The sequence below is a fragment of the Argentina silus genome (assembly GCF_951799395.1).
Source record: "Argentina silus genome assembly, chromosome: 8".
Taxonomy (NCBI): Eukaryota; Metazoa; Chordata; class Actinopteri; order Argentiniformes; family Argentinidae; genus Argentina; species Argentina silus.
In genome coordinates this window covers 1,971,963-1,999,390 of record NC_139662.1, presented here as the reverse complement: position 1 = coordinate 1,999,390, position 27,428 = coordinate 1,971,963, and the positions used below count along the sequence as shown (strand labels likewise).

The 27,428-nt window shown below is 45.4% G+C and overlaps 3 protein-coding genes across 3 annotated transcripts in view; 1 reads left to right on the top strand and 2 right to left on the bottom strand.

Moving 5' to 3' along the window:
• Positions 1–11,351: 11,351 nt before the first annotated feature.
• Positions 11,352–13,297, top strand: LOC310808414 (uncharacterized protein). The gene is made up of 2 exons (XM_083675314.1): positions 11,352–11,585; positions 12,096–13,297. Exons 1-2 carry the CDS (start codon positions 11,390–11,392, stop codon positions 13,079–13,081), a joined length of 1,182 nt encoding a protein of 393 aa, XP_083531440.1. The 5' UTR covers positions 11,352–11,389; the 3' UTR covers positions 13,082–13,297.
• LOC310808416 (uncharacterized protein) overlaps positions 12,376–27,428 on the bottom strand; it is a 211,979-nt gene continuing 196,926 nt past the window's right edge. Inside the window, exon 3 of the mRNA XM_083675320.1 lies at positions 12,376–12,428. Coding sequence (XP_083531446.1) covers positions 12,417–12,428 — 12 coding nt within the window. The 3' untranslated portion in view covers positions 12,376–12,416. The remainder of the gene's footprint in view (positions 12,429–27,428) is intronic.
• mthfr (methylenetetrahydrofolate reductase (NAD(P)H)) lies at positions 16,277–27,036 on the bottom strand (the record flags this gene model as incomplete). The annotated part of the gene is made up of 11 exons (XM_083675311.1): positions 16,277–17,485; positions 17,800–17,919; positions 18,046–18,147; positions 18,393–18,575; positions 18,878–19,058; positions 19,289–19,423; positions 23,425–23,675; positions 25,214–25,407; positions 25,827–25,937; positions 26,283–26,521; positions 26,783–27,036. The coding sequence occupies 11 exons, from the start codon at positions 27,034–27,036 to the stop codon at positions 17,192–17,194; spliced, it is 2,064 nt and encodes a 687-aa protein (XP_083531437.1). The 3' UTR covers positions 16,277–17,191.

The window sequence follows — 27,428 nt, the reverse complement described above, 5'->3', positions numbered from 1 at the left end:
GAGTCACCTTTGTTGACCGGCCTCCCAAACACCTTGTGGGCAAAAGATAAATACAATTTTGGACAAATCAAGGGGGTAGAGCGACTGTCATCTACATACAAACCTAGTAGAGTGCAGTATCCACTAAGCAGAGAAGCGGAAGAGGGTATTTCCATTATACCCTATCCAGATTCTCCGTGCCACACCCCAATTTTACCAGTTAGAAAGGCGGTCGGCGGGTGACTGTTGAATGATGATAGATTAGTGAACGATGCAGTTGCATGCGTGAAAAAGATGGTTTTATGTCTTCTGTTCTGACACAGGACCACAGTGGAAAACAACGACCGGTTGCATTATACTCTAAACGCCTTGATAACGTGGCCAGAGGTCATGTATCTTGTAACATGCTGGCCTGTACTGACATAGTGAACATGTCTCCTCTTACTGTCCATGTTCCTCATGCCATTCATTCCCTCCTGATGCAGGCAAAAATGGCACACCTTCCACCCGCCAGGATCTTACATTATCAAAATGTTCTTCTTACTATGTCACACGTTACTCTGAAATGATGTACTACTTTGAATCCTGCAACTCTCCTTCCCACTGAAGATGATGGGGAGCCCCACGACTGTGCTGCCATAGTTGAACATGTCAGCAAGACCCCGCCCAGACCTACGAGATGAGCCACTCACTAATAGTGATTTTAGTTCTTTGGAACACATAGATGGTGAACCACGTGTTGGATATGCGGTGGTTACTCACAGTAAAGTAGTAGAAAGCAGTACCCTTCCTGGTCACTATTCTGCCCAGGCTGCTGAATTAGTAGCTCTAACTAGGGCTTTTGAATTGGCTAAAGATTCTTCTGTTACCATTTATACAGATTCTCGTTATGCGTTTGGCGTGGTTCACGACTTTGGTATCCTGTGGCAGCACTGTGGGTTCGTGACAACGGCTGGTAAACCAATCTGTCACAGTAATCTGGTAAATAATCTGCTTAAAGCCATTCTTTTACCCTCTCAGGTCACTGTTATAGAGTGCTGTCTCTAGGGGAAACGCTGTGGTTAATGCCGCTGCCAAAGCTGCAGCAGTTTCACAACTTGTTTCTCCCCCCGAGATGGTTTTAGCACCCTCTGATGTTTTCTCCCCCTCTGACATTTCTGTTCTACAGCAGAGTGCGCTGACTCCGGAGCGGAGATCATGGTCTAAACAGTGTATTTATGATGGAGATCAAAAGCTCTGGATAGGACCAAATGATAGGCCCACACTGCCCAGATCTTGTTTCCCCTATGTTGCCAAATTGGCGCATGGTGGAGACCATGCGTCAAAGAGGGGAGTATGTGAAATTGTAAATTACATTTGGTTTGCACCAGGTTTTAGCATTTGCAGAACAATTTTGTGCAAAATGCGTTATCTGTATGCAAAATAATGTGGGCAGAGGTGTACATATGCCTCTGTCAGCCCACCCGAGGCCCGAGGGTCCATTCGAACATGTTATGATGGACTTCATTGAACTTAACCCTTGCCAAGGCTACAAATACATGTTGGTAATTATTGATATGTTTTCAAAATGGATTGAGGCCTTTCCATGTAGACAGGCTACTGCAATGGCTGTTGCTAAGTGCCTCCTGAAGGAGATAATACCCTGGTGGGGGCTTATGTCCAAATTAACTTCTGATACTGGGTTGCATTTTGCAAACACAGTCATCCAAAATCTATCTGAGAGTCTCCAAATAGATCTTCCCACCCATTGCAGTTATCACCCTGCAAGTGGGGGAGCTGTTGAAAGAGTAAACCAGACGATTAAAACTAAATTGAACAAGATAGCAGCAGACACAAATCTGACATGGGTACGTGTTGCCACTAGCATTGATGTATATGCGCGCACATACCGGGACCGGGTTGACCCGACATGAAACATTGACTGGCCGCCCAATGACAATGATTAACACACTTTTTCCACAGAACCAACTCACCTTGATGGGCATCGATGACGAGATGGTAAGTTACTGCATCAAACTTAACAAAGTTTTGAAGTCTATATTGTTCAGGGTCCGAGAGACTCTACCAGTACCAAAGGAAAGACCTCTCCACGACATCCAGCCAGGAGACAGGGTGGTGATAAAGAACCTAAAAAGACGTGCCTGGTACCAGCCCTGTTGGAACGGACCGTTCCAGGTGTTGCTGGAGACCCAGACAGCAATAAAGACCGCAGGCTACGTGGACGCACGCCTCCCACTGCAGAAAGGTGCCAGGGGACCAAGATGCCGCTGCACTTCCTGAGCCAGATGGGCCCACAGAGGGACCAGGAGATGCCCCTCCGCTGGGATAACCAGACACGAATGGGCCGGGTCCTTGTTTTTCTCTTTGTCACAGGCCTTCTACTAGCAATAGTAACATGGACTGTAAGAAAAGCTGAAGAAGAACGGAACCTGTTTTTCAAGTTCTTCGGAGTTGAGGACCCCGTCTCCAATCAAGCTACATCAGTCCAACAGGAGGACTTAAACAACAACCACTCGGTCAGCTGTTGAGGAGGAAGAAACGACATGTGGTAGACAGCAGTAACATTGCCATGTCTATGATGATGATTATGATTATTATGATGACTAAGCAAAGCCCAGACCATGACTATGATGATGAACTTGACCATTTGTCCATGGGAACTTTGCCCAATAGTCAGTAAACTGTTGTCTCAATCTATGATTATTTTAAAGAATGCTAGCTTCTGGTATAAAAAAAAAAGCTCTATCTTTCTGTTTTTCTCATTAATAGAATAGTTGAGACGGTCTCATTCCTTCCTTTTGTGACAGAACAAATAATGTCAGATGATTAGTACCGAATAGATTGTAGGAAAGGTTAACTTAGAATACTGTACTGTATTTTCACTGAACTGCTGTAATTTTCCATTATATGTGGAGTTGTGCTGAATGAGTCGTGTGCAAAAGATGGTCTTTGAAGTGCTTATTGTCCGACACCAGTAAGCACTCAAGGTCTCCTTAATTCATATTTGGAGACTGTCCAACCAAAACAAGGGCTCTGTCCTTGGGCCTTTACTCTTCTCTCTCTATACCAAATCTCTCAGCTCTGTAATTTCTTCACATGGTTTCTCCTACCACACCTATGCAGATGACTCTCAACTTTTTCTCTCTCTTTCCCCCCTTCTGACTCACAGGTGGCAATACATGTCTTGGCATGTCTTGCAGACATTTCTGCTTGGATGTCAGCCCACCACCTCAAGCTCAACCTTGACAAGACTGAGCTGTTCTTCCTCCCAGGGAAAGCCTGCCCTCTCCAAGACTTCTCCATCACAGTAGAGAACCCTACTGTGACCTCCTCCCATACAGCCAAGAACCTTGTGTGTGTGATCCTTGACAATCACTTATCCTGTATGGCGAACATCACAGCGACAGCACGCTCCTGTAGATTCTTCCTTTACAACATCAGAAGGATATGTCCATTCCTCACCAGAGAAGCAGCACAACTTTTGGTCCAAACACTTTGCTTTGTCGCCTTGAGGACTGCAACGCACTCTTGGCCGGAGTCCCCGCCTCTGCCATCAGGCCTCTGCAGCTCATCCAGAACGCTGCCGCTCGTCTGGTGTTCAATCTCCACAAATTCTCCCATGTCACGCCCCTCCTCCGCACCCTCCACTGGCTCCCGGTAGCAGCTTGCATCAGATTCAAGACCCTGGTGCTTGCCTACCAGGCGGCAAAGGGAACAGCCCCTCCCTACTTGCAAGCAATGGTTAGCCCCCTAACCCCTGCACAATCACTCCACTCTTCCACCTCGGCTGCCCACCTGGCACCGCCGCCTCTACGTGGATGCAGCGGCCGCGCCACTCGGTCACAGCTTTTCAATGTCCTGGCGCCCCGCTGGTGGAATGAGCTTCCCACTACTGTCAGGACTGCAGAGTCACTACCGATCTTCCGCAACAAACGAGGACATTTAAAATCACCAGACGTTTCATTTGGAGTGGTCAGCATAATCTGTTGAATATTGAGTGTGCGACTGTGTAACAAGGTTCGGACACAGAGGTAGTGGTATGGGACTCAACCCTTTTATTGTTCGGTCTTAATTATTGTTCTTCGTATTTTGTCTTCTTCTTGGCGACTTTCCAGTCCCCCTCGCTTTGTTAACGAGGCTTCATTCGCAACAGGTGTGCGACAAAGCCTTGCTCCCGCACCCTGGCCACGGTCCTGTAGCACCCTCTACAGGCCGAACGCTGCATGTCCCCCCACAGTCTGTAAGCCACATAATTGACACAAATGTCAATATGTTAATCACTAGACTTGATTAAGCGTAGTGTTTGGAAGTATTTTTACTCTGGTCTTATTATCTGTTCTCAGTAATTGATGCTAAAGCTGATCCATTAAGATCTTAGCTCAGACATGGGCTAAAGGGTGACACACCTTACCCCTGTCCTGTTGTAAATCCTGTCGTAAACCCACATCAAAGAAGGTGCAAAAACTCTGCCACATCAAAGAAGGTGCAAAAAGAAAGAAGAGCCAAACAAATCCCCAAAATGTATTCAAAGGTATTTATTATTGAACAAGTTAAATGGGTAACACACACACACGCAATAGCCCCAGGTCCTAGCATACATTACTTTTTCTTATGATGACTGATGGATAGATGATTCACTTACTTAGACAAATGTATTTGTTGTAAGTCGCTTTCGATAAAGGCGTCTGCTAAATGCCATAAATGGAAACACAAGGAAGATCATTAATAAATAACAAAGCAACAAAAACAATGAATTATTTACAATATAACAACAAAGGTTTCTCCTACTAATTTCTTATTTAATTGAAACTGCTCCAGCCACTGCTTCTTCGACACCGTCTCACTGGAAGGGCAGTAGATGGTGCCCTTATACTGGCTGTGGCCAGTCTCTGCAGCCCGGTACACTTTTTGCAGGAGTTGGCCAGCACCGTCCTAATATATGCCCGCGTTTGTGGGACAGGAGGAGCAGTGGGAGCTGGAGTGGTTGACCGTTGTATGAATAGTGTGTTGGGGCCCGGAAACAGCAAAGGAGCCCCCAGAAACATACTTTGGGCAGGGGCCACAGTGGGCACTGCAGGGGTTCCAGGAAGCATTGGGGATGCCTGGACGAAGGAGTGTAGGTGGCAGAGCCTGTAGGAGGGATGGGTGGCACTCACAGAGGCCGTAGGCCTAGGGGTGAAGATTGCACTCGCAGAGGCAGTAGGAGGGGTGGAGGTGACCAGCAACAATGGGACATGAAAGGTTGTCCTCACATATGGTTTCTGCCCTGCATGTATCATCATATATCTGGTCAGGTTTCCCTCCTGAATGAAACATTTGCCACAGTGTATGCATTGATTTGGTTGTCCAGTCTCTGATTGACCTCTAAAAGGCACCGTCTTTTAAAGCATTTGTTGCAAGTAAGACACCTGTATGATTTTTCTTCTGTGTGAGTGCTTCTATCCTGTGTCAGAGCACCACTATGACTGAGGTGAGACTTCATCTGCACTTTCCCCTCACTGGTTTTCCTGCCTTCAGTATTGATTGAAGAGATTTGTTCTTTATTTGAACATGTTCTCTTTAATTCCAGAGGTTTTATCCCTGATTGTAGTCCTTCACTCTCCACCCCTTCATCACTTTCAATGTTATCACTCTCTTCTGCAGAGCTGTCTGGATTTACTTCAAAAAGAGGCCAAGAGTCACTGGTTGGTTCTGATACTCTGTAGCCCTGTCCATCAGGTTTTGTTTTAAACTGTTCTGTAGTGTTGGTTGGTAAAGAGTCCTTCTGTCTGCTTTCCCCAGTTTGGTAAAGGTGTGAGAGTTGGAGTGAGTCCTTCTGATCACACTCACTATTCACACTTGGAGGAGTGAATATGAACTCTTTGATATCAAACTGCAGCGCTTGAAGCTGCTCTTCCTGCTGACATATCCTGAACTCCCGTTCCTCCTGTCTAATCTGTGGGGTCTCTGGGTTCTCCTGCCCCAGACTGGAGCTCCACTCCTGCTCATGGTGCTGCTGCTGCTCAGGGGGATGCTCCTCTTCATAGACAGGGAGACTGAACTGCTGAAGGTCTGGGGAGAAAACAGTTTCAATTCATATTTCAAAATGTATAACTCTAACCCTATGATTTTATTCAGTTATACCATATAAACTCAAGCACAAAATTCACCAGAAATGTTTGGTTTAAAGTATTTGTGCAATGCTTCTATTTTCCCCCAAAAATGTATCAATATAGAATATCAATATGATTGTTTTTATTGTTTTTCCTCATGCACCAGCGTTCCCACAATCATCACTTAAAACAATTCACCTCCAACTTCCAACAATTCTGATATTGTCGCACAATGATGAATTGTTGTCAGCCACAACGTGTGGACGGGCGGTGCATCAGTAAAGATGGCCAGGTAGGTTTTCATTTTTAAAAAAAACTGTAGAATAAAGTTCAAAGTAGTATTGAAGTAGAGTAATGGGATAACCATAGGTCAACTATGTTCCATAAAAGACAATCTCCTCGGCAGCCACAATAGGGGAGCCTCGTACCTAACATATTGTGCCGTGTGTCTGTATTTGGCCAGTAAAGCATTTTTTCTTCTTTTGGCTCTATTCTCCAAAGGCTTTGGATCAAACAATTTATGAGGTTAAAGTACAGATTGTAAGCTTTTATTTGAGGGTATTTGTGTAAATATTGGTTTCACCATTGTGACGGCCTCCGGGGTGTGCGGGCGCGTCACGGACCCAAACACAGTGTAAGCAGAGAGGTCCACACCAGAATTATAATCAAAGATATTTATTCGGTTAGCGGGGAGAGGGAAATGATAGAGAGAGGGTGGGGGTGAGAAGGCGTCGTGTCGTGAAGATAGCAGGGGGGTTCGGTACACGGTGGGTGGTCCTCTTACGTTCCAGGTCGGGGAGGCAGCGGGGTAGTCAGACAGGCGAAGGTTGGCAACGTAGCGGGCTCTCGGACGTTCTCGGGGTCGGGCTTCAAAGGGGGCTCTCCTATGGTCAGGGGTCATACACTGGACAATGGTGACTCGGCTTATTCTCTCTCTCTCATCAACTGCTCCTTGGTTCGCCGTAGCAACTCCTCCCCACTGGGTGCTCCGTTGGCTCCTTTTGTACGGTCTCTGCTGCTCCTGCTGATGCCCTTCAGCTGTGCCTTGACGAGCAGGAACTCCATGTATGGGCATACGGTGATTATCTCCACGGGTGGCAGCTGTGGCCCCTTGGGGCGCAGGAACTCCATACATGGTCCTGCCAAAGACAACACGGGGCAAGAGAGGGACAGCAGAAACAGCAGAGACAAAGCGAGGCGATATATACACTCCATTTACCACCTTCCCACACTCGCGCATGGGCTTAGGCACGGGGCGGGCGCCACACCATTTAAACTACTACCGAGGTCACATTGATGTTTTGAACAGGAAAAGTTGTTTTTTTGAACCCTATTTAAACACTCATGTTTAGTATTTGGTTGCATATCCTTTGCATGCAATAGTCTGGTGATGTTCTGTGGTGATGCTCTGCCAGGCCTGTATTAAAGCCATCTTCAGTTGTTGTTTGTTTTGAGGTCTTTTTGCCTTAAGTCTGATCTTCAGCTAATTAAATGCATGTTTCATTGGATTTACTTTTACATTTACAGCATTTAGCAGACGCCTTTATCCAAAGCAACTTACAACAAATACATTAATAACAAATCTTACAACTTACAACAAATCAAGTGAATCATCTATCCAACAGTCATCATAAGACAAAGTAATCAATTTGTAATGCCAGAAGCATAACCCTTTTTTTTTTTTTATTATTAATAGGAGAGAACTTGTACAGGGGGGTAGTGGGGGTGAAGAGGTCTCTTGGGTTGGGGTTAGGGTTAGTACAGGGGGGGTAGTGGGGGTGAAGAGGTCTTCAGGAGGGACTGTTAAGATGTAGCCTGAAGAGATGGGTTTTCAATCTACGGCGGAAGATCGGTAGTGAATCTGCAGCCCTGACAGTAGTGGGAAGCTCATTCCACCAGCGGGGCGCCAGGACAGTGAAAAGCTGTGACTGAGTGGCGCGGCCGCTGCATCCAGGCGGCAGTGCCAGGCGGGCAGCTGAGGTGGAAGAGTGGAGTGATCGTGCAGGGGTTTGGGGGCTAACCATTGCTTGCAAGTAGGGAGGGGCTGTCCCCTTTGCTGCCCGGTAGGCGAGCACCAGGGTCTTGAATCTGATGCGAGCTGCTACCGGGAGCCAGTGGAGGATGCGGAGGGGGGTGACATGGGAGAATGGGGAGATTGAACACCAGACGAACGGCAGCGTTCTGGATGAGCTGCAGAGGCCTGATGGCAGAGGTGGGGAGTCTGGCGAGAGATTACAAGTGGACCAAAAGTTGTGCTGCTTCTCTGGTGAGGAATGGATGTATCCTTCTGATGTTGTAGAGGAAGAATCTACAGGAGCGTGCTGTCGCTGTGATGTTCGCCACACAGGATAAGTGGTTGTCAAGGATCACCCCAAGGTTCTTGGCTGTATGGAGGAGTCTTGGAGAGGGCAGGCATTCCCTGGGAGGAAGAGCAGCTCAGTCTTGTCAAGGTTGAGCTTGAGGTGGTGGGCTGACATCCAAGTAGAAATGTCTGCAAGACATGCCGAGACACGTATTGCCACCTGTGAGTCAGAAGGGGGGAAAGAGAGAAAAAGTTGAGTGTCATCTGCGTAGGTGTGGTAGGAGAAACCATGTGAAGAAATTACAGAGCTGAGAGATTTGGTATAGAGAGAGAACAGTAAAGGCCCAAGGACAGAGCCTTGGGGGACACCAGTGGTGAGGGCTCGTGGAGAGGACAGCGATCCTCTCCATGTCACCTGGTAGGAGCGACCGGCCAGGTAGGATGCAAACCAGAAGAGTGCAGAGCCAGAGATGCCCAAATCTGCAAGGGTGGAGAGAAGGATCGGGTGGTTTACTGTGTCAAATGCAATGGACAGGTCCAGAAGAATGAGAACAGAGGAGAGGGAGGAAGCTCGAGCGGAGTGGAGGGCCTCCGTGACAGCGAGGAGAGCAGTTTCAGTAGAGTGCCCAGCTTTAAACCCGGATTGATGAGGGTCAAGGAAGTTGTTCTGAAGGAGGTAGTTAGACAGTTGATTAGAGACAGCACGTTCAAGGGTTTTAGATAAGAAGGAGAGAAAACCCATTTAAATCACAGTAAGTGAGTTTGAAAGACAGATTTATGTTCTTTGTGTTTTGTTTTTGTTTTTATCAATTTCCCTTTTGTTATAATGTTTTATGTAAGTTGATAAAATGATACATTATTACCTTAATGAGAGTGTCTATTGTATATCTGTATTGTCTATTTTATATTGGATGTAAATCCAGTTCACTTACTATAGCTCAACAACCAAAAGAGATATTTTCAAACTCAAGTATCATATGACAGCTTACACCCCACTCCTTCTGTAGACATATTTGAATCTTAATTTGGAGCAGATATTTAACAGAGTTTTGGGTAAACGTGGTTACATAAAAAACCTAGAAAGATTTTATGTATATATATACTGATGAAAACCCCAGCAACGTGCAGTTTGTGGCGTCCTGAAATTACACCTACCTACCTCGGGTGATCTGTGTTCTCCAAGCTCCAATAGTGGAACTCCGCCCATCTACTTCCGGTCAATGTAAATGTATGTAAATTATTATTTCTTTAAAATAAGTGTGCCCAAATTAAACTTTATTTTGCATTTAAACATGGTAAATAGGGGTCAAGGAACCACAACAAATGTATGGTTTATCGATAGGATTACCCATTTTGGCACAGTTCAGCATTCAACACCATTGTTCCCTCCAAGCTCGTCACCAAGCTCAGGGGCCTAGGTCTAAACATCTCCCTCTGCAACTGGATCCTGGACTTCCTGACGGGCAGACCCCTGGTGGTGAGGATATGTAGCAACACCTCCTCCTCTTTACACTGCACTTAGCCTAGAGCCAAGAGGTCCCTTTGCCCAGGCTAAGAAACTGCAGTGTGAAGGGCCCTATAGGCGCTCAACACAGGGGCAATCCTGGGCTATGTGCTCTGTCCCCTCCCCTACAGCCTGTTCACCCTGACTGCATGGCCACACATGACCCATGACTTCTATCATCAAATCTGCTGACGACACCACTGTTGTAGGCCTGATCACCAACAGCGATGAGACAGGGAGGAGGTAAGAGCCCTGGCAGAATGGTGCTAGGACAACAACCTCTCCCTCAACATCAGCACAACCACGGTGCTGGAATACAGGAGGGAGAAGGGGGGTGGGGGGCACAGTTATCAAGACAGCGAACCAGCGCCTGTTTTTCCTCAGGCAACTAAAGAAATTTGGAATGACCCCCTAGATCCTCACCAACTTCTACAGATGCACCATCAAGAGCATCCTGTCCGACTGCATCACTGCCTGGTACAGCAGCTGCACCGTCCTCGACCACAAGACTCTACAGAGGGTGGTGAAGACGGCTCAGTCCATCACTGGGGTCAAGCTCCCAGCTGTTCAGAACATCTACACCAGGCTACTTTATGAGACAGAAAATGGCTTTGGAGAGAGTGAGAATGTGCATCTCTACCTGGAAGTGAATGAAGAAATAATAAAACTTCCGTCCTCTGGGCACATTCAACCCATAGAGGTAAGTGGCTTGCTTTGTTTCATGTCAATTAGTTGGTGAGATAGTAAGAGTTTATTGGGAACTACGTATATCTTATTTGACAAAATCATTGGTTTGGGAAATCCACCTCACTTTGAATGAATATGAACTAAAGGCTTAAAGGGACACTTTAAACAATGTGATTTTCAAGAACTACAGCCACAAATGCATTCCCCCTGGCTTTTTGACATCAGAATGTAGAAAATTGCAGTTTTTTAATATTCAAACACTGGTATGGTGCTGAAGATTAATGAATATGAGGTAAGACAAAATCAGGGAAGGGTCCCTTTAACAAAGCCTTTATATATAGGGCATATGATGTAATGCTTCACACATTATTCATATATATATATATATATATATATATATATATAAAAACATTCATACTGTATAAAAAGTGTTATTACAGATTCTTGCATCTGGTTCTTTTGCCACCTTTTAAATAGCATGACAATTAGGGTTAGGGTTAGTGTGACTTTTGCTGTCAGTAGCTGCTGAATGAATTACACTGTCCTACTCTCATAATGATAAGTAGGAGTTATATTAATCAATAAATATATTTCATTTTTTATGATAAAATAAAATTGTGTTTGACTTAAAAAAAATGACTGATAGCTGCTTTAAAAACAACATTCATGAATTTTCTGCCACTACAACTCCAGCACAGCAGATGGCGAGAAGTGTTTGTTGGCCGGCCGCTGAATGCAGGGAAATCAGAGGAAGTGCGCATTGTTTACATTCTGGAAAACATGCTAGCCTCAGTACGAGAATTTAAGTTTGATTCTTCCTCGAAAATGTCCGAACTACAGTCACTGGAAGTATTTTTTATCGAGCGATTAACAGCCGCAGGAGCCGAGATATTTGCAGTAGTTGAAAAAACTGTAGTAGAATATCGAGATAAGGTCTCCCGTTTGAAGGAGGAGAACGAACGTCTTCAGAGGACGCTGCATTTGGTCTTTAAACCCGATGATGTAAAGTTACACAAAGAAGGTTGTAACGTTCATATGTTTGCAATGATGAAACATTGTTTTAATGAACAGCTAGCTTGTGCTAGTCATTTATTCAGCCATCGTGTCTTGGGCATAACATAAAAATAGTCCAGTTTACATTTCACTTATGACGTGTCGTAGAGATGAATTGACGCACAGCTTACAACGACACCTTGTGGCTAAACAGATACATGACATGTTACTGCGTATCATTACAAAGGTCTGATTCTGTACTGCTATTTAAAGGTAGAATCTGGGATATAACGTCACGCCCGTGAAAACAGAGCAACTCCCATCAAATATATTGTAGTGAACGAGAGCGTCCACTCGTTTCCCTGCCCTCCTACATAAGATGGTAGAGCAATAGGATAAGCAGAAGTGAACAGAATTAATTTGATTTCTGTATGTACTTGTATGCATGAGTTCATACACAGACAGATGACTGAATAAAACCATAGATTGGAATATGAATTTAATATTTTCTCTACACATTTTCTTTTTTTCTCCACAGACCTTCAGCAGTTCAGTCTCCCTGTCTCTGAAGATGAGGTTCCTCCTGAGCAGCAGCAGCACCATGAGCAGGAGTGGAGCTCCAGTCTGGGGCAGGAGAACCCAGAGACCCCACAGATTAAACAGGAGGAACAGGAATCCATGACTAGTCAGCAGGAAGAGCAGCTTCAAGCGCTGCAGTTTGATATCAAAGAGTTCATATTCACTCCTCCAAGTGTGAATATTGAGCGTGATCAGGAGGACTCACTCCAGCTCTCACACCTTTACCAAACTGGGGAGAGCAGAGAGAGGGACTCTCTATCAACCAACACTACACAACAGTTTAAAACAGAACCTGATGGAGAGGACTACAGAGTATCAGAACCCACCAGTGACTCTTGGCCTCTCTTTGCAGTATATCGTGACCACATTGAAAGGGCTGAGGTGGAGAAGAGTGGAGGACTACAGTCAGGGGTACAGCCGCCCATCATTAATGAAGGAAAAACCAGTGAGTGGAACGTGCCAATGAAATCTGACTCAGGACAGAATCCATACAGGTGTCTTACATGTAACAAATGCTTCCAGAGGCAGAACCTCTTAAAGGTCCATGAGAGAACTCACACAGGTCAGAAACCACATCAATGCAAACAGTGTGGCAAATGCTTCACACGGAAGGTGGGCTTGTCAGGGCATATGAGGACTCACACGGGAGAGAGGCCGTTTAAATGCGATACATGTGGGAAATTTTACCGTAGCATCGGAAACCTTAAAGCCCACCAGAGAATTCACACTGGAGTGAAACCACATCAATGCAAAGCGTGCGGCAAATGCTTTCTTTTAAAGAAACACCTGTCCTATCATATGTTGATACATACAGGTGAGAAACCACATCATTGCAAACAATGTGGCAAATGCTTCAGTCGGAAAGAACACCTGTCCAGACATATCCTGATTCATATAGGAGAAAACCACATGATGGTGACAAAGAATGGGACAAATGGTTTATAGACGATAGGAATTTGTTAAGCACCTCCATTTTATTTTGTTATAGAAGGCAGTGGTGTTTTAAGCAACAGCAGAGTTTCTACCTATTGTTGAATGGCACTCATGACATTGTACTAGCTACTGTACATCTACTGTGTCAAAGCATCTTGCCTGTTCTTGACCCTGTCATAAAACTGTATGTATATTGCTTGTTATGTAATAAGGTTGCCATTAAACAAGTATAATTGAAAATGATAGAGTATTGTTTTCACTACCAATGATCGAGACTGACAAATGAAAGAGGACAAGGACTCACTCCAGCACAACTTGCCTTGTAACAACTTACCTTGCAACCTGCTGGGTCAAATCATGCTAGAGACAATTATATATATTGTGGCAGCCGGCTGGGAGTAAGGAGGGGCATGGTATTAGAGGGCAGATATGTGGCAGCTCGAGGGCTTCCTCCTCAACAAGTACACCGGGCTGATTGGCCGCGCTACAAAGAGAGGCGTAGTGGAACATGCATAGTGGGATAGCCTCTGGGTACCTGGTGACGTAGTCTAGGATCACCAGAATATATTGGTGCCCCCTGTTGCTTCAGGGAAGTGGTCCCACCAGGTCCATGGCGATCCTACTAAACAGAACCGATATGATGGGGAGGGGAATCAACAGGCTCTGCAGGTGCAGTCGTGGCGCCACCTGCTGGCAGTCCTCTTCACTCCCAGCCAGTAAAATCGCACTTTGATGCGCTCCAGTGTTTTCTCCACTTTGAGGTGGGCTCCCAGCAGGTGTGAGTGGGCTAGATGTAACACAGAGGGGACAAACGGGCAAGGCACTAACAGCAACTCCATGCGTGATCCCGCCTTCATTACTACCTGATATAACAGGTTGTTTTTGATCGTACAATGTGGATAGGTTAGCTGACTCACCCCGCCCATCAGTTGTCCACTACTGACACCTGCTGGAGAGCACTCGTGGTCTGCAGGTGGAGCAGGGTGTTTGCGTACTTCCGGGTTTCCCCGTGGATGCAGGTGACCCCCACTGTGCCCATCAGGTGCGGGAGCTGTGCGAATTCCGGTCGGACCAGCGTCACCGAACTCCCGGAATCCAGGAGCGCCATGGTGTCCCTCCCTTTGGCCCGCATCGGGGTGACCGGGGAAGTGCCGCTCTCCTCCGTCCAGCAGGTCGTCAGCAGGCCGCAGGGCTGTCCGGTCGCAGCCTCACTGGCCGAGGCCGTGGGCATCGGGGCGTCTTCGCGCTGGGGGAAGTTCCACACTATGTGTCCTGACTCGCCACATTCGTAACACCGCTGGTGGTCCGGCGTCACAACCGGGCGTCTTCGCAGAGAGCCACCCGTGGGCATGCCAGCTTCTTAGCGTCGAAGGGGAGGGCGCGCATGAACTTGTCGATGACCACCTGCTCAATGGACCCCAGTGCCTTCGGCTCAGAGAGCAGCCAGCCCTTCGTCAGCCGAATAAGGTCATGCATCTGAGCCCTGGGGGACAAGGCAGGGTCATAAAGCCAGTCCTGAAACCTCTGGGCCCGGGTGACCAGCGTGTATCCATACCTTTTCAGGATTTCCTCCCTCAGTTCCCTGTAGGTGGTCGTCTGGCCACAAGTCAGGTCCTGGTAGGTGGTCTGGGCCACAGCCGATAGGAATGGTGCAATCAACCACTGGTCCTCCGGCCATTTCTCCCGCTGTGTGGTGCCCTTGAATGTGAGGAAGTAGGTTTCAACATCATCAGTCTCAACTTGTTTTACTAAATATCTGCCTGGGTCGGCCCACCGTACCAGGTTGGCGGCCGCTTGTGCTTCCTGTGCGGTAATGAGCATATATATATTATTTTATATATATATATATATATATATATATATATATATATATATAAAAGAAACATAGCCAAAACCAAAAAGGACAGATAAGATGAATATTATATGTATTTTATGATTTAGAGTAATTGCAAGAGGAAAGTGGAGAAAAAGGGATCTGCCCAAGATTTACAGCATACCACCTTATCTGTGAAACATACCTGTCCATGCATGTTATGGTTTGGGCTGCCAGTAGAATTACCTAACTTGTCTCAATTGATGATGTAACTGTACAGAAACATCTTGTCTGCACAAGTACAAGCAAATGCAAATGCTTGTACTCGAGCAGAAAAATAGGGGGACTATGTATAAAAAGTGTTGAAACCAAGTTGTACATTAATACCCTCAAATAAAAGCTGAGAATCTATACTTTAATCTCGTAGTAATTGTTTGACAAATAGTAATAGTAACAGATGGGTTGTATTTGCAGAAATTAGATTACAAAGCAGGTTTTACATTTACAGTCTTGATTATTACATTTGATCACGCTTTTGGCAGCTATCTTACTGCACATTACCAGTCCAGCACCATAAAGAGATATCAAAGCCAAGTCATGCTCACCTCACCTCAACCCACACACACGCACACATTGCCTTTCTGGTACTCTCCCTTCTCTAGCATAAAACAGCATCCCACTCCAGAGAGCTCATCAGAGAACAGTTTTTCACACATCATTGGCAGGAGGATGGCTTTATCTGGAGTTTCCCTCATCATTCACATGGTGGAATGTTGCAGAACCTTCAGATAGTCAAAAATGTTGAATGGAACATATTTTTCTTGCAATGTAAGCTCTATTCATTTCATTTCTATCTACAACATTCTCAATGTTTCACCTTTAACTCACATTTGTTGTTTGTTGTTGATTTGCTTAGTTACTAGGCTATTTGTTTTGCCTGGGGAGGGTCAAACTGACCACACCATGTCAATACTTTTATTTAGTCATGCTTGTCTATCAAGGTTCTGTTGACCTATCATTTTGGCACCTGTGCATATGAGAGCACCATGCACAGTAGGTCTACGTGAGAGAGGTGAATGAGATGTAATGTTTGTAATCAAGCCTATTTATTTTACAGTTATAGCTCATGTCAACAGGTTCAGTAGATAAGAGGTCCAACGTGTAGGATATGATTGGACTTGCTCCCTCTGTTGATGATTACCCCATCCCTTCACTCTGTCATAAGCTCATTAGTCCAAAGGGGAAATCCCAAATGTCTGTGCAGTGGAAAGTTTTTATGGACTTTGTATCCACTCATCATAGTACAAATATTGTCAATAACTACATGTTAGGCAGCCAAGTATATTAACATCAAAACAATAACATGCTAGCCACTGATCGTTGCAAGTGGGAGAGTGTATTTTTATTGAGGTTTAGAAAACCACCACGATGCAAAATAGTAATAAATACAAACAAATACATGTAAAACTAATTAATAAGTAGTTAGGTTTCTGATCACTGCTAGCAAGGGTTATAAGCTGTTCCTCGTAACTCAACAAACAGTCATGTACTAGGGGGTATAAAAGTTTATTATATTCATATAACATCCCCAAAAGAAAAGTATATTTTCTAATATAAGTTATTATATTTTGAATAAAGACAGTTAAGGTGGATGTTACCACACTGATTTGTGTAGATATATCATGCAATCTACCCTTTAAGGCCTCACGTGAAACAGACCCACTCACAGCACTGTTTAGCAGCAGGTCCATATTGTAACAACTGTAATCACACACTGATGCTGTCTGTGTTCTGCTAACCCTGATGCATCATGGAACATTTCCCTGTATTGCTCTATTTCAACTTTGGTTAAAAAGACAGTCTCATGAAACACACATCTCCATTCAAAATGTGCATAGTGTAAACAGTTTCCTATATCACCAAACATACAATTACAAATTGTTTAAAAGTACAACCCCCCCCCCACACTTCTTAATTAAAAGCCATCATCAAGGTAGCAGAATTTGATGTGGTAACAATGTCCATCAGCCAACTAAACCTGTGTTTCTTCATTAGGTTAGCTTGTTAGTTTTATGTCACATTTTGCTCCATTCATCGTTCAACATAACCACAAAAAAAGTTATACGAAAAAGTATTTGAAAAATATTTGTTGAAGTTTGTTTATACACATATACACAGACACAGACAGACAGACACAGACACAGACACACACAGACACAGACACAGACTTCACGGTGTACAAGTCAGAGTTCCACGCTCTCAATAGCAACATTGGAGAAACAAAAATAATAAAAAGAGTAAAATGAAGGCTATTGCTCTGGGACTTGCTCTGGGACTTGCTCTGGGACTTGCTCTGGGACTTGCTCTGGGACTTGCTCTGGGACTTGCTCTGGGACTTGCTCTGGGACTTGCTCTGGGGGAGCGTCAAGGAGCTCGAACATGTCGTCGATGACCTGCCACAGGCAGTTCTCCAGGGGAAAGTCGTTGTCCACCAGGTTGACCAAGTAGTAATTGTCATGAATGTACTTGATGATCATGCGCGACGGGGATTCGTCTTCGTACAGCTTGGCCCACTGCTCAATCCACAGGGCAAAGGCCTCGTCCTGTACAATAATTAACACATGTTAGAGAAGAGGGGAACTTTAGGGCTTTCCACACATTTATGTTTACAGCTCTGGTGCAATCTTCTTCAATTCCCCCAAATATGGTTTTGAGAAGGGTTCACTGTGATCGTTATGTGGGACTTTACAAATCCTCCAATAAAAAGAGTTGCGAGTATTGATCTGGAAGGTTAAAACGGTTTGTCTTGTGAGGGAATAGTCAACCAAAATACAGTCCTGCGTCCACTCAAATTCCACAAACTATTAAAACTATTCTGCTGTGCATTTAACTTAATCACTACTATAAGGGAACTTACCTTCCAGTACATGAAGCTGACAGGATCCACCACAGTGGGCTGGACAATCTCCCTGCCAGGGAAGATGCCCCATGTGACAGCGTTGGGCTGCATGTCATGGGCGTTTGTGGTGTTCTGACCCTGCACATCCAGAACATCAACCATCAATAAAGCTTCTTTCACTGCATGCACATAAATTAATCAATTGTTATTGCTTGTTTTTATTTGGTCATCTTTCTGAGATGCCTTTACTTTAGGAATGCTCACATGAACGTTGACGATGTGGTAGTTGACGCGAGGCTCATACTTTTTCAGCACTTTGAGAAGAGCAGTTACATTTTCGCTTGAGGTGAAAAACTCAAGGTAGGCCTGTTGGAATAGCAAAAGTAGACTCGTCAACAACAGTTCCCTATAAAACCACAGACTTACTTAATCTGATTCACCTCTACCCTTGAACATGATAAAATAATGTTTAGGTAATGTAGGTGTTGCAACCAAGTTGCAAGGTCATTACTACCCAAACTTACCCAGATTACCACACAAACCTGCTAAATGTACTAAATGCTATCTTCTGTGTGAAAGACGGTCAGGGTCACCCAGTCAGGGTCTCCTACCTTCTGGAAGACATAGCCCCCTGGGGGTCCCCAGCCCACAATGGGGTCAGAGGAGGGCTTGCCGTTGATACTGGGCTGGGAGTTGATGGTGAGGACGCCCCGCCGGTTCACCTTATCCAGCTCGTCCTTCAACAGGTTAGTCTCCGGGGCCAGCGGCTCGTCGTTCCAGGGCAAACACATCACCTAGGGGGGATGGCATGACAGGCCGGGGGAAAACATGACAGGGTGGAGCCATTAGCAAGTGGCATTATTATGTAGCTGTTAGCAAATGGCATCATAAAGTAGCAATGCTACTGACAGTCCTTCCAATCACTGTATAATGTTGCTTTGGGCTCTGAATGTAGTTGATATAGTAAACAACTCTGTGTAAATTCAACAATGTTTCTAAACTTTAGCTTAGCGGATCTAAAGGTAGTGAATTAAATAGACCATACAGTCATGTTTGAATATGAGATGCAGAACCAGACGTGGTGTATGTGTGTCACCTTGTGTCCAGCATTGTTGGGCTGGGCCGTGATGTAGCTGGTGAAAACCTCGAAGACACTGGCTTCGCTCGTCAGCTCCTCACCCCACATCCGCAGCAAAGCGTCCTTGGACGACTTACTCTTGAGGTAGAACAGATAGTAATCGTTCAACTCACCAAAGGCCGGGGAGGACGAGTTGCCCCTGAGGTGATGTAGAGGGTTGATCAAATAAGTCTGGGGGCATTGTCTATTGACTGAGATGATGCATGTTTATTTTGTATATTGACCATTGCTGCCAAAGCCAAATTTCAACTCAAGCCAGTAGACTGTAGAGATATTCCATTTAAACAACATAGGTTTTTCGATTTAGAAATGTAGCCAAATTAATGGAACCATCTATAAGGTCGTCTATCCAGTTTGTCATTGCTTTACCATCTGCCGTTGGGGAAGTCGTCCCAGTCCTGGGTTCTGTAGATATAGCTCTTCGGCCGGGAGGCCCAGAAGATGGGCCGCACGTCCTCCACTTTGCGTTTGGGGTGTGCACTCACTGCCCATGGGAGTGGCCGCCTAGCAACAAATAGACACCCCCCCTGCCCTCGGTCAGCGGTGGAAATGGTTCAGACGAGACAACATCTAACAGGCTCAAGGCCAGACCAAAACCGGGGAAAAAAGCATGCCATGACCATTGGTAACTCCAAGCATAGGCCTACTGTTACTATAGCTGTGAATGGTTCAATACAGTGCCCTCCATAATTATTGGTACAGTGAAGCATTTTTTAGTTCTTTTGGCTCTGTACTCCAAAAGTTTTGATTTGAAATCATACAATTACTATGAGGTTAAGTATACACTCAACGAACACTTTATTAGGAACACCTGTACAACAAGGAGGTGGCCATCAAGGCTGTGCTCCCTGCGGATCACCAGCCCCTCACTCTATCTCCCACCGACGTGTGTGCGGCACTGAGCAGGACTAACGCACGCAAGGCTGCTGGTCCTGATGGGATTCCCGGACGCGTCCTCAGGGCCTGCGCTGTGCAGCTGACTAAGGTTTGGACTGACATATTCAACCTGTCCCTAGCCCAAGCAGCTGTCCCCGCGTGCTTCAAAACCACCTCCATCGTGCCGGTGCCAAAACACTCCACTGCAACGAGCTTAAATGACTTCCGACCAGTGGCACTCACGCCCATCATCATGAAGTGCTTCGAGAGGCTGGTCTTAGCTCAACTCAAGACCTGCCTACCACCCACACTGGACCCCTTTCAATTCGCCTACCGGCAGAACAGGAGTACAGAGGATGCCATTTCAACGGCACTTCACTCCGCCCTGTCCCACCTCGACAAGACTAACTCTTATGTGAGAATGCTGTTTATTGACTTCAGCTCAGCATTCAACACCATCATCCCCTCCAAACTGATCTCCAAACTCAGGCAACTGGGCATCAACCCCTCCCTCTGCAACTGGATTCTAGACTTCCTGACCAACAGGCCGCAGTCTGTTAGGCTTCACAACCACACCTCCTCAACCCTCATCCTGAACACCGGCGTTCCACAAGGCTGTGTGCTGAGCCCCCTCCTTTACTCCCTCTTCACCTACGACTGCACACCTGTACATGGCTCAAACACCATTGTTAAGTTTGCAGACGACACAACGGTGATCGGTCTCATCAGCAACAACGATGAGTCGGCCTACAGGGAGGAGGTCCAGCACCTAACAGTGTGGTGCAACGACAATAACCTGGCTCTCAACACCAAGAAGACCAAAGAACTCATTGTGGACTTCAGGAAGTCTAAAGCTGGCGCACACACCCCCATCCTCATCAACGAGACTGAGGTGGAGCGAGTCACCAGCTTCAAGTTTCTGGGTGTCCACATCTCTGAGGACCTCTCCTGGACCCTCAACACCTCCACCCTGATAAAGAAGGCTCACCAGTGTCTCTTCTTCCTGAGGAGACTAAAGAAGGTCCATCTGTCTCCTCAGATCCTGGTGAATTTCTACCGCTGCACCATCGAGAGTATCCTTACCAACTGTGTCACAGTATGGTATGGCAACTGCTCGGCATCGGACCGGAAAGCACTGCAGAGGGTGGTGAAAACTGCCCAACGCATCACCGGTTCCTCACTCCCCTCCATCGAGGCTGTCCAGGGCAAACGATGCTTGCGTAAGGCACGCAGCATCGTCAAGGACATTTCTCACCCCAACCATAGACTTTTCACCCCACTCCCCTCCGGGAGGCGCTACAGGTCTCTCCGCACCCGAACCAGTAGGTTCAGAGGCAGCTTCTTCCCTGCGGCTGTCACCCTACTGAACTTGAACACTGCACCGACCTGACAACCTACTACCCCTGCAACCCCCACCCCCCCCGGACAATTGCACTATTGCACTATTACTCCCCTCCCCTGCTCTTACTCATACCACTGCTCTTCTGTACATACCTGTCCATACTGTTCATACTGCACATAATGCACATATCCTTATATTTTCTTTAATACTACTGCACATACTGTACATACCTGTTTATACGGCATTCCATATTTATATTTATTCTGCTATCTACCTCATGCTACTGTTAATACATATATACTGCTAGACTGCATTACCCATACAGCTCATATGCTGCTACACTGTTCATACTGTAACTATTTATTCTGCTATAATGCTACTGTTACTCATATACTGCTATACTGCACTGCTATATTATACTGCACTACTACTGATCATATATTGCACTACCTGTAAATACTGTTCATTGCACTTTCTGCTATTTTGCACTTCTGGTTAGACGCTAACTGCATTTCGTTGTCTCTGTACTTGTACTCTGCACAATGACAATAAAGTTGAATCTAATCTAATCTAATCTAATCTACACCTTCTCATGGTGTAGGCGGTGTAATGGTGTGGGGAATGTTTTCTTGGCACACTTGGGCCTGTTAATACCAATCAATCAATCATCACTTGAATGCCACAGCCTATTTGAGTATTGTTGCATTCCTTCATGGCCACAATTTAACCATCTTCTAATGGCTACTTCCAGCATGATAATGCACCATGTCACAAAGCAAAAGTCGTATCAAACTGGTTTCATGAACATGACAATGAGTGTTCTTCAGTGGCCTTCCCAGTCACCGGATCTGAATCCAATAGAACACCTTTGGGATGTGGTACAACGGGAGATTCACAACTTGAAAGTGCACCTGAAAATTCAGCAGGAATTGCGTGATGCAATCATGTCATCATGGACCAGAATCTCAAAGGAATTTTTCCAACATCTTGTGGAATCAATGCCATGAAGAATTGAGGCTGTTTTGAGAGTAAAGGGAGGTCCTATCCAGTATTAGTATAGTGTTCCTAATAAAGTGCTCAGTGAGTGTATATCCTGAGCTTTTATTTGAGGTTATTTGTGTACATATCCGTTTCACCCTTTAGAAATGACAACATAGGGCGACTATGTATAATCTATTTCATGGCACCAAAAGTATTGGGACAGATTAGTATTATATCCAAATTAAGCCCTCATATTTAGTATTTGGTCACATATCATTTGCATGCAATAACTGCCTGAAGTCTGTGACCCAGACGCTGAGTATCTACTGGTGGTGCTCTGCCAGGCCTGTAACTGTAGCCATTTTCAGCTGTTGCTTTTTTTAAGGTATTTTTGCCTTCTTCAGGAAATTAAATGCATGTTCAACTGGATTTAAATCTGAAGATTGACTTCGACAGTCAAGAACTTTACACTTTTTGGCCCTGAAAAACTCCCTAGTTGCTATGGCATTATGTTTGGGGTCATTGTCTTACTATATGATGAAGTGCCCTCCAATGAGTTAGGAGGCATTTCCTGGTACTCGAGCAGACAATATGTTTCTGTACACTTCAGAATTCATTCTGCTGCTGCCGTCAGCAATTAAATCATCAATTTAGACAGACAAGTCAGCCAGTTCTAGCGGCAGCCATACATGCCCAAACCATAACACCCTCTCCACCATATTTCACAGATGAGGTGGTATGCTGTGGATCTTAGGCAGTTCCTTTTTCTCCAAACTTTCCTCTTGCAATCACTCATGATAATATTTGTCTTAACTGTCCACAAGACCTTTTTCCAGAACTCTACAGGCTTTTTAAATGTACTTTTTAGCAAACTGTAACCTGGCCATCCAGGTTTGTAGGCTAACTAGTGGTTGCAGTGTAGCCTCTGTAGTTTGACAGGTGAAGTCTTCTGTGGATGGTAGTCTCTGACACATTCATGCCTACCTCCCGGAGAGTCTTCCTGATCTGTTGGACAGTTGTTTGGGGGATGTGTGAATTCTGCAGTCATCCACTATAAAGGTCTTCCTTGGCCTACCGTTTGTGAATGCTGAGCTAACCAGTGCTTCCTTTCTGTTTTAATGATGCGTTGTTTACACATTGGCGTACAGTGTCTTATACGTTTTACTTTCCAATTAACTAGCATTTGGTTTTAACCCCCCCTCCCCCACCCTCCCTGTTTCTCAATTAATTGGTCTTTAAGTGACCAAACAGTTTTCCCTGACCAGTGAAAGCCCAGGCTCTTAACAACACACAAGTGGGAACAGACCTGGGGTCCTCGATCCACAGGCCCAGCTGCCGGAGCACGGCCATGGTGGCCACCTCGCGGTTCAGCGTGTAGAAATGGAGACCTGGCACCTCGCCACTCTCCAGCAGTACACGGCACATGTCCACCGCCTGCTCGATGCCGTAGTTGCGAATGGCCGCGTCGTTGTCCTTGATGGGCTCGATGACCTGCATGATCTCCTCTGGCACCTCCAGCTTGGACAGTTTCACCAGCTGCCGTAGAGACTGGTAGCCCTGGGACAACACAACGGGTTCATCCAAATCAAATTCCACTCTCTAAACCAAGCAATGGCAAATTACGGCCCACAATCTTTTAACCAAAACAATACATTTGATTCTGTTATACCCTAATTAGTTTCAGCACAGTATGAGGTCACATGCTGTAAAGGCGATTTTTTTTATATTTCATCTTTCAGTACAGCAGAATTCCTGTAGATGGCAGTAGAAGTAGGAGCCCCTGCCTGTTCCTGCTCGATCCCACAGTGTGTGGACGAAGTCCGAAAATGAGCCTTTCCAAAAAACGAAAACTCGACAGTGAATGTTGTGTTTTCAAAAGAGAATATTTTCTATATAACGAAATACTTTTTTACATCTGTTGGATCTAAAGTGTTATGCTTGATATGCCAGGAGAGCGTTGCCGTCTTCAAAGAACACAACATAAGCATGCACTTCTCAAGTAAGCATGCTAACTATGCTAGCAACTTATCTGCACAAGAAAGAGAAAGGAGGGCTGTCACATTGGCTGCAAATTGACAAGCCAGCCAGAACATATTCGTTCGACAATCCACCGTTCAAGAAAACTCAACTAAGGCCAGTTACATGCTGTCTCACAAAATCGCAAAGCATAGCAAGCCTTTTTCAGAGGGTGAATTTTTGAAGGATAGTAAAGGAGAGGTCTGAGTAAATTAATATATTTGTGAAAAATGCACTGTCAGTGATGCCAAGAATACCTTTTCCTGATCAAATGCACTGGAAGTGAAAATAGTAAATGTTACACGAAAATGTTACTGAAAGTAATAGGACAAAACAATGTAACTGATTAAGAGTATCTGGTGATAATATGTTGACTGTAACACAAAGAATGTGCATTATAACTTGAGACGGCACTGATGTCGTGTAAAATATGAAAGTGATCGCCTACTGTTCTGTACTTTTGTCCTTTGTATTTACTGATACTTATGTCATTGTTAAAAAAAAAACAGGATTTTAAACAGAGGGACATTGTGTGAAAATAGGTCTCTTGAGAGCCAGTCCTTTGGAAAAGAATGTGATTCACTTGAACATCAGTGCACATGCAAAAATATTTTTGGTTTAATAAATTTGTAATTGAGGTACATTGAATGCACTGTAAAAAAAAATCAAATATTTCGGAAAAAAAATCCCCCCCCAAAAAACTGTGGCCCCCAACCTGGTATTCAAAACCAAATATGGCCCCTGAGCCAAAAAGTTTGCCCACCCCTGCTCTAAGCCGTCTGTAGTGTATCCGTTTCGTGCACTTATTTGGTCAGAGCCACATTCAGTACAAGGTATATAGGTTCAGAGTTATTCAGAGTGACTCCTGAATTGGCTATAACTAAGAATAGAATTGAGTCTGCCCCCTTGTGGGATAGAGTATTGTACTGAAAAGAACACAGCATGCTGGGTTATTGTTGCTTTGTTGTAATCGGTTATCAAAATAGAAGAATGTGCCATTCTCAGAGTGTGTCAAAAAGTACAACCCACAACCCCCTCCCTTTCAAACTTTGAAATGTCGCTTCTGACCACACCAGTACCTGGATAGGGAAGATTCCTGGCAGAATAGGGCACGTGATACCTATGGCCCTGCAGTCCCGGACGAACTTGAGGAAGGTGTCGGCTCTGAAGAAGAGCTGGGTGATGATGAAGTCTGCCCCGGCATCCACTTTCTCCTTTAGGTGTTTCAGGTCTTCATTGTAGCTTTCAGCCTCTGGGTGGCCAGTAGGGTAACCTGTCCAATACAATAGAGAGGGCACATATAATAATATATATATGCCATTTAGCTGACGCTTTTATCTAAAGCGACTTACATTGCAGTGAGTGCATACATTTCAGTATATATGGTCCCAGCGGGAAACATGAAAGGAGAGGGCTTTACACACACACACACACACACACACACACACACACACACACACACACACACACACACACACACACACACACACACACACACACACACACACACACACACACACACACAGGTCCATTTTTACAAGTGTGGTTAATGAGTTTTGGGCAGTGAAGCATTAGTAGCTACAACAACCAACTGCTTAACAGAGTGTCCAAAAAACATGTTAAATTAGAAAAACACATGAGCCAATGATGAACCGACTACAACTAAGCACGTATGACTCGTTAAGAGCGTACCAGCAACACAGATGTCAAAGTAGTCGTCAAACTCGCAGCGGATGTGTTTGACCAGGTCTGTTGCGTAGTTGAACCCTCCTTCCTCGTCCTCCCAGTCCGCTCCCATCGGATCTTTGAAGAGATCAGGAAAAAAAAACATATTAGTGGATGGTTATTTCCTTGCCAAACTACTTCCTTTTTTTTTTTCTCTTCTCTATTTTTCACATTTGGCCACTTTCTCCGACCTTGATTAAGCCTACTCTTGGGCTGAAAACCACTTTGAATGAAGATTCCTCTTTTTTTTTTCAGCTTATGATTAGGCTACAGCTTGCACTGTGAAACCGATCATAGATATCTCATCAATATGCTGGCCTAGGTGCCAGGCTGATGAGTGGTGCCAAACTCATATCAGACTTGTCCACAGCCTGGCAGATACAAAGCCATTAAATATGTTCCGCAGAAGAGGACCAATCCTACCTCCTCGTAGTGCCATGATGTTCTTCAGGCCCAGGTGCTTGGCCTTGCTCAGGTAGCCACTGATCTTCTCTTTGGTTTGGTTGCAGCAGGTCAAGTGGAGGATGCTCTCCAGGCCACAGTAGTTGACCGCTGTGCTGGCAATCATCATGGAGGACGTCTCCTTGTCAGAGCCCGGGTCCCCCGCGGGGTGCCAGGTGATGTCTATGAAGAGGGGTCCTCCGGAGCCCATACGGTCAAACCTGAGGAAGAACGAGAGAAGGCCAGATGTGGTTAGCTCACTTCGCTGGTGTATTCATAACTGTTTGAGCTAGTAGCCTAGTGTCGACTAACAGAACAGTGTTTCTCCGTCGACTGGCATATTGCTGAGCAGTCCCAGTTAAAACGAGGAAAGAGTTGGGACTCATGAGAAGAACCACAAAAGTTCCGTAAAAACGGTAGTGAAACGACTGAATTGGTAGCCTATACACAAATCTACTGTTTGTAGTTATCAAGCCACAGACCTGGAGATGAGGTTCACAGCTCCACTCGCAGTCCGAGGAGGGAAAAACTCGAGGGAGAACCAGTGGTCGCCAGACTCCGTACGGCGGCGCATTTTGTCCCGTAGCCTGTCCGTGCGGTCGGCGTCCAGCACCGGCGTGGAGCAGCGGGAGCTCTCCTTGGAGCTCTCCCCTCCACTGTTGCTCCCCCCGCTGGAGTCGCTCTTGCAGGCTGCATTCCAGCCGCCGTCGACTCTCTGTTGAACCTGGTTCACCATTCTGGATGGATAGTCACAGACGCTACAGAGACAAACTCTAGCATGAGGGTCCACACTTCACTTCTACCCCCGACTCAGTCTTGTTCTGTCTGTCCGTCACGCAACACGTTGACACACGCAGGTACAAAGACACACTATCTATGTATTGGAACGGTTCGAGAAAGTATTTTTATACCACCTCTTTGTTGTACAAAATGGGCGTTCCTGCCTGATGAAAACATGTGAAAGATTCCCCTTGCAGCTGGCAACCTGGGGTTCGCTAGCCAAGTTAGCTAGCGAGTATGCAAACTACGAGCCCCTAACTTGGGACCACAACAACACTAGCTAGTTAGCACATTGAGGGTCACTGAAAACAAGAGGTCAACAAAACAATGTTACCTTTTTTTTTTTTT

Excerpts from the sequence above, each read along its gene's own strand:
- LOC310808414 (XM_083675314.1), top strand. The coding sequence starts at position 11,390 with ATGTCCGAACTACAGTCACTGGAAGTATTTTTTATCGAGCGATTAACA. Across the intron at positions 11,586-12,095 it reads TGTAAAGTTACACAAAGAAG|ACCTTCAGCAGTTCAGTCTC; the intron begins GTTGTAACGTTC and ends TTTTCTCCACAG.